At 36.4% G+C, this 7,079-nt stretch overlaps 1 protein-coding gene across 1 annotated transcript; it reads left to right on the top strand.

Annotated features, from left to right (window-relative positions):
• Nucleotides 1–790: 790 nt before the first annotated feature.
• ANXA10 (annexin A10) lies at nucleotides 791–6,681 on the top strand (the record flags this gene model as incomplete). Its single annotated transcript, XM_008936477.1, has 6 exons — nucleotides 791–844; nucleotides 980–1,073; nucleotides 3,137–3,232; nucleotides 3,910–3,968; nucleotides 5,689–5,811; nucleotides 6,616–6,681. Coding segments are annotated over 6 exons (492 nt in total), but the record flags the coding sequence as incomplete, so codon positions are not given.
• Between the last annotated feature and the right edge of the window lie 398 nt (nucleotides 6,682–7,079).

Here is a 7,079-nt window from a genome sequence, read left to right as displayed (position 1 = left end):
TCATTAAGACAGTGATTACATGCATCTTGAGTTCTATAACCAAGGCTGATTTGTATCCTTATAATACTATTATGGTTAAAAATGCAATTGCAAAAGTTGTGTGGTCTTCTAACTGTACGATTCAGATCATAGCATGTTTACTAAAGCATATCAGCTTCATTTGTGTAGCTGAAAAACTTTTAAAAGTATGGTAAGATCAGAAGTATTCTTCTATGGTTTACATATCAAAGTTGTCAAACAATTTCCTAGTCTTGGATCTTAATAATATTAACAATGATTATGAGCAAGCAAAATCTCTGTTATTTGATGTGCTTGCTCCTATGCTTTGTGTAGGGAGAAAAAATAAATTGATAAAAGATTCTTCTGGCAATACACATATTGATCAGAATTAATCAGTAAATGGCATGTGTTACTCTTAATCATTGTTTCCCCCTCATTGTTACATATTATAGTAAGCAATGCAATAGCCATAATATTGGAAATGGTGGTGGGATGGTGGAGATAAGGTAAAAGCTTATTTAAAATGGGACTAAACATGGGATGGGTTTATCCACTTCCCCAATTTTTTCCTCTTCCAAGACTACTTGTCAATCCAGAGTTCCTCTTGGAGAAAATGAAAACATAATGTGACAATTTGAAGATTAAAACCCCTGATCAAATCTAAAAGCCATATGTGTTATCACAAGAAATGATACACAGTTTGATACAGGGACAAGTTTTTATTTCTATAGTCTTTTAGGGTTTAACTTTTGAAGAAAATGTATCTGTTTGTTTGTTTTTTTTTCCCCAGGGAACAAGGATGGAAGGATATGCAGATCCTTCTACAGCCACTCAGGATGCAATGGTAAATATAGTCACATGTGAGCTTCCAAAATATATAAAAAAAAGAAACAAATACAAATGTTTAAAATTTATTTAGGACTTATTTAAAATCTTCTGCATTTTTTCCTTTTTTTTTTTTTTTTTTTTGGTATATTAGATGCTATGGGAAGCATGTCAGCAGAAAACAGGCGAACACAAAACCATGCTGCAAATGATTCTCTGCAACAGGAGCTACCAGCAGCTGTGGATGGGTAACGCAGGGGTGCAGCTGTCTGAACACAGAGCAAAGAGGAAAAACCCGGCTTGCTAATAAAATCATGGTTTACATACCAAAAAGCTCAGCGTGCAGTAGGGTGTTAGCCTGAGACCCAAGTGTGAATGGTTGGAGCTCTCAGACTCCTACAGTTGTTAATGGGATTTTGGAAGTGATGCAAGACTGAACGTTGCCTGATGACTACAGACAGCTGTAGATAGACCAGCCAGACATCAGGATGCCTAATAACAGAGAAAAGAAGGCATGACCAAAGCAAAGCACAAGCTACAGCTGCGCTGAGTTCACACGTGCCACAACAGGATAAGGCACATTTTCCTAAAGTATTTTTTTTTTTCATTTTTCCTAAGTAACTCTTTGCTATGAGTGGGAACACTTTGGGAGAGGCATTTGGAGTATTTTCAACAAATGTTCTTGTTGACACATTGCTGTGTCGAAGTTTTTTCCAAGAAGTTTCAAAGAAGTTTTTCATGGGGGCACTTGAGGGTCCACATCCACACTCTCATTAACAAATATGCACACAAAAATGTAATGGGACCTTTTTGTTTAAAATAGATAATCAGACATAATTACAGATTGCAAGTTATTTATGTGCCATCATCCAGATCTTCCACTGTAGAGAAGAAACCTGTTGTATCTGTTGGTGACAAGTTTGATTAGTCTTTTGCTCTGTGGAGGAAAGCCAGTCTGTTTGGTGACACGTTTATGACTGTGCAGCCAAACTGTATTTCTTATGCCAGTTTCTAACAGTAGTTTAGAACGATTGTGCTGTCAGGGTTCAGCAAATTAATTCTTCTGTCATGACTTCTATAAGGTTGGTGATGATATAAACAATATAATACATCTACTAGTGCACTACTTTCTCTTTTAAACAGAGATTTGAGGGCTCTACCTGCAATATAGTCCTCTGTAAGTTTTGTAGGAAGCAGTGAGTTGAGAATTTTCCTTCTTCCCTGCAGGAGTAAGCACACCCTGTGAATCAGTGCATACAAGTTTGGAAACCTGCACTGCTCAGAGACTAGCCGTGTCTGGTCTTCTGCTAACCACACGCCCAGCTAGGAAGGATATTATCACTAATGAGCAAAGCAGCAACCAAAGTCCTCCCTCCACTCTTAAATCATACACCAGAGGTCCAAGGTGGCCCATCACTGGAGGAAAGAACGAGTTAATGCACTCATTCACAGCATAGTGTGCAAAGAAGGGGGCGAGCTGACTCCAGAACCATACCGCTGTACGTTAAACCAGCCAGACAAGAGGTCCAATAACACAGTAGTTCCCCAGAGAGAGACTTATCATCTGTGCCCCACCATCCTGGGAGCTCCACTGGCTGTGAAAAGCCATGGAACCCTTCCAATAGCCACAAAGCACATACCCTGAGTAAACAAACCTCCCAACCCCACTCCAAGCAGTCAGTTCTTACAGAGTTGGTTTCCTGCTCCACCTCCAAGTTCATGTGGAAGGTGGGGGCACCGGGTGGTGATCTCCTAATCGGTTCCCACCCAAGGCTGGACAGAATCTGGGTGAAAACCAGTCAGGAGGGGCTTTTTTTGCCTGGTTGTGGACATCATCCATATGCCAACCCTCATTCAGGGCTGGGGGCTTAACCCCAGCACTTCATCTGGATACTATCATGTTATCCATTTCATGCCATGACTCCTTGTCACCAGCTGTGAATTCTGGCCAGTTTTAGTCAAGCTAAACAAGGAAGCTGTCTTAATGACTTGACCTCACTACAGGTTTTGTAAACAGAAGTTGCTAGATAGAGAATTTATTAAAGCTTCCAGTGAAGCAGGAACATTGGCATACGTTCATTGTATACTGTATGCTAGAGGACCCAGAGAGAGAATGTCCCAGAATCCAGCTTTTAGGCTACTCATTTAGATTTCCTTACCTGAGGGAACGTAAATTTAATGAAACACAGAATAAACAGGGGAAAAAAATAAACTCAGTGGTTATAGTACTGGGCGAAGCGGGGGTAAAAAAGGCATATTGATCATTATTAATGAACTATAATAAAGCAAGATTTATTATTTTTCTCCAAAGTTTTCCAGGAGTTCCAAAATCTCTCTGGGCAAGACATAGTAGATGCCATTAATGAATGTTACGATGGATACTTTCAAGAATTACTGGTTGCAATAGGTAATGTAAAAATATTATTTTATACAAAGACTAATCTCTTAACAAGTATCTAGTATGGAATCTCTTTTGCATCAAGAATACTATTTTTCTGATACTTTTATCCATTTTACTCTCCTATATTGTGTAACTGAATTTTCAGAGCTAATTAGAAGAGTATTTGAACTCCTTTTCCATGTTCTTGTAAAACTAAAAATGTATATATGCAGCACTAGGTTCTGACTGAGCAGAACTAGTATTGGTTCAGTATTTGATAATAAATTTTGTGCGATTAATGGTAACTTCATTACCAACCAATTCTACACATATTAAATAATTGGCAAATTATTCAGCAGTATATAAATAAGTTCCAAGCTTTATGTGTCTTTGTTTTCCATTTATAGAATAAGGATAATAATATTTCTACAAAGATGTCATGTGAGCACATTCAGTGATATTTAACAAGCTCTTTGATACAACAGCAATGAGCACTCACCCAAAATAAGTACCAGACTTTTAAGATTATAAATATAGTTGTTTGTGAAAACTGGTAGCTTAATATTAAGCTGAATCATGGAGAGAACTCCCTAGCTTTATATTTCAAGGAGCCTAAAGCAAATAAAAATTATTTTATGATGATCTTTTGTTTACCTGTTTATAACTGTTTACAATGTTTACGTGTTGCAACTCTTCTCTCCTAGTTCTTTGTGCTCGTGACAAGCCTTCCTACTTTGCTTACAGGCTTTATAATGCAATTCATGTAAGTAGTATTTCACCTTCACATACCATAAAAAGTAACTTCCCCATTTGTTTTGTTTGCTCGATTATTCTTGAACAAGTATTTGCAAATCAGTTGATTCAATTTTTAAGGTGTGATTGCATGTTTTAAAACTGTTGGTACCTACATAAATTTCAAAGCAGTAGTGCCTAAGCAACAGTTAGGATTTAGCAGTAAAAGGGTAAATATTCAGATTCCTTAAAAAAATATCTGGTAACTTTGTCGATTTCTTCTTTTTTAAATTCAGACCCTTTACTTTCTATGGATTGTATCTCCCCCTGTTGTGTAGAACTCAATGTACACTTTTCTTACTATGCAATTTTTATCTCTAGTGATTTAACAGTTATCACTAAAAATGTAATCATAATTATGTTACATAACAAGATATATTTTCTTTGGGGGCTCAATGTATATATGCAGGCTCATTTATCTAGGTGTTAATATACTAAAACAAATGACAAGGTGAAATGTGGGCAAATACAAAGAAACACCTACGAATCCTACTAGAGGTCACTGAATACATTTTCTTTTGTTTTTCACTCATTAGTACAAACAATGAGGCATTATCTTAAAGTATAATCTTTTAAGCCCAAAGCACCAGGAATTACCAGCTATCAGGAAAAGTACTAGGACCTTTCTTAAAGGTCCTGTAGCAAGATTGGTTTTCAAGTAAAAACCTCATTTTTAATTTCAAGAAATATCATACAGATAGTTTTCTTTTATATTATTTTCAGATGCTGAACGTGAAAAAAGTTTTTAACCATTAAGAATCAACATCTTCATTTCAATTAAAATTTTACTCTGTTTTCCAAGGTGTTTTAATGAACACAGATAATTCTCAAAAGAAATGCAAGAATTTAACAGTGTCTGTTTTGCAGCCAGATTACATCCTGACTATACCAAAAGCTTTTATACGTCCATATTTCATACAATATAATAAAACCCACCCAGGATTCCAATGCTTGAAGGCATAGTCCACAATGGTTTATAAGAAATATTTTAATCTAGCCATCAAACAAGTGTAGAATTCTCTGTATGCAGCTTTCTATCTTATCTTATTACGTGTTTCTTGGGGAATAAGATTGCAATATCAATGGCTATTAAAAAAAAATTACAGTTTAGCTTTAAACAATCTAAACTGGTCTTTAGTCACCCCAACCCTAGATCTGTTTTGATTACTTTTATTGCCACTAGATGTCCCCATTCTCCACAAAATTACAACATGAAAAGCTTTAGAAACCGTTAAAATAAAACACAGCTGAATATAAACTATGTAAATTCTACGTCAGTGGTTAAAAAATCTCACTAAATTCACATTTGGAGGCAGTTTTTGTGAAGCATATTATTTGCTTCTGTATAGTTTGGACAGACCCCACAGCAACAGTCACAGCAGTTACCTGCAAACTGAACACCTAAGACGACTGACAGAAGTTCCACCAGGGTTTTTTGTTTTGAAAGTTTCGGTGCACGGTTTAAACACTGCTATGTGGGGAATCTCTGTTAGTCAGTAGCAGGAATTTTATTACTTCAGCATTGGAAAAGTCTGTAGGGTAAAATTTTTGAATGATCCTTTAAAACCTAGGATTTTTTTTATGGGGAGCCTAATCAATTGGCTTATCTATTAAACACTGCTATGAGCACATACAGATAGGCAAATACTTGTCCAACTGTCAAGCTTCCTCTCATCTTCTTCTGTTTTTAGGACTTTGGGTTTCACAATAAAACAGTTATAAGGATTCTCATTGCCAGAAGTGAGATTGACTTGATGAGTATACGACAGCGATACAAAGAGAGATATGGGAAGTCACTCCTTCATGACATTAAAGTAAGTTTTTACACACTCCTGCACATACTGATCACTAGCACTGCACTGACTGTGCCAAACCCTTACCAGAAAAAATACAGAGGGTTAATCTCCATTCAATCACTTAGTATAAAATAAAACCAAAGGCAATATAGAAAACCAACAGCATAAATTTTCAGTGCCTCAGGCTGAGTTCAGCAAGTGAGCAGTTCTCAATGTGATTTTGTCCCTCCCCCAAGGGCAAGAGAAGGACATAAACAGGGCAGGACAGTGCATGCTGAGGAACAGTTTGCGTGAAGAGATTATACTCTAATCTTCTTTCACATTCCTGCAAGGTTAGGCTGACAAAAATTCCATGCAAACCTGAGACAAAAACGTGCTTTCATTCTTGCATTTAGGTAGTACCAGCCTTCAGAAAAACTATTCCTCTTGTTTTCTAGCTCTGTATCTTAGAATAAAAATTTGACACTGCTTTAAGACAATGACTCTTGCTACAGTACTTTACCTTTTTTATGTTGCTACAATCCAACTGTAAGATGTGCAGTAACTGTAAGAAATTGCTCATGATTGTTTGGTATTGAACTCAAGAAGTATTATATAGGTTTGCTCCAACCTTTTGAAGGTAAATTGTTTCTAAGTGCCCAAGCAACCAAAGTCCAAGGTACATGAAATTAAAAAAATATCTTGGCCTAGAATCCCCCTGAAAACACTGCAATATTTTACAAAACCTTACAACATTGGTCTAGTCCTTATCACACAGCAAGAGAAGAAAAACTAAGAAACACAGTCACAGAAATGTTGATTTTTAATTCTCGCCCCCCCCAGCATTTTGCTTCAGGGCATTATGAGAGTGCTTTACTTGCTATCTGTGCTGGTGATGCTGAAGATTAAGGAAGAATAAGATGGACTTTGAAGGCTGCATAAATCCATTTTAAACGGAAATTTAAGCTGTACACAACTGTAAGAGATCTCTATTCTACATAAAAGAACAGAAAAATCATTGCTATATATTTTCTAATATTAAATCTTGTCTTGAGATGGGAAAAAATGCTGGCAAGTTTTATACCTAGTTCTGATTAATATTCCTATGATGAATGTAAATTCAAGTAAAAGCAGGTAGTAAAATAACTCCATGTAAGCATATGTTAAACATTCAGTCTTGCAACATCCCAAACATTAGACGATAGGCTTTGGAAGAACCCACTCACTTCCACACTGGAGAGAAAAAATGTTTTGCTTTATTTACTTTTAGCAGCATGATTTCTTCCTCCATGTACTTTTTTTTGTTT

Source organism: Merops nubicus, unplaced genomic scaffold (genome assembly GCF_000691845.1).
Source record: "Merops nubicus isolate BGI_N331 unplaced genomic scaffold, ASM69184v1 Scaffold6613, whole genome shotgun sequence".
Taxonomy (NCBI): domain Eukaryota; kingdom Metazoa; phylum Chordata; class Aves; order Coraciiformes; family Meropidae; genus Merops; species Merops nubicus.
This window is presented reverse-complemented; position numbering and strand designations above follow the sequence as displayed.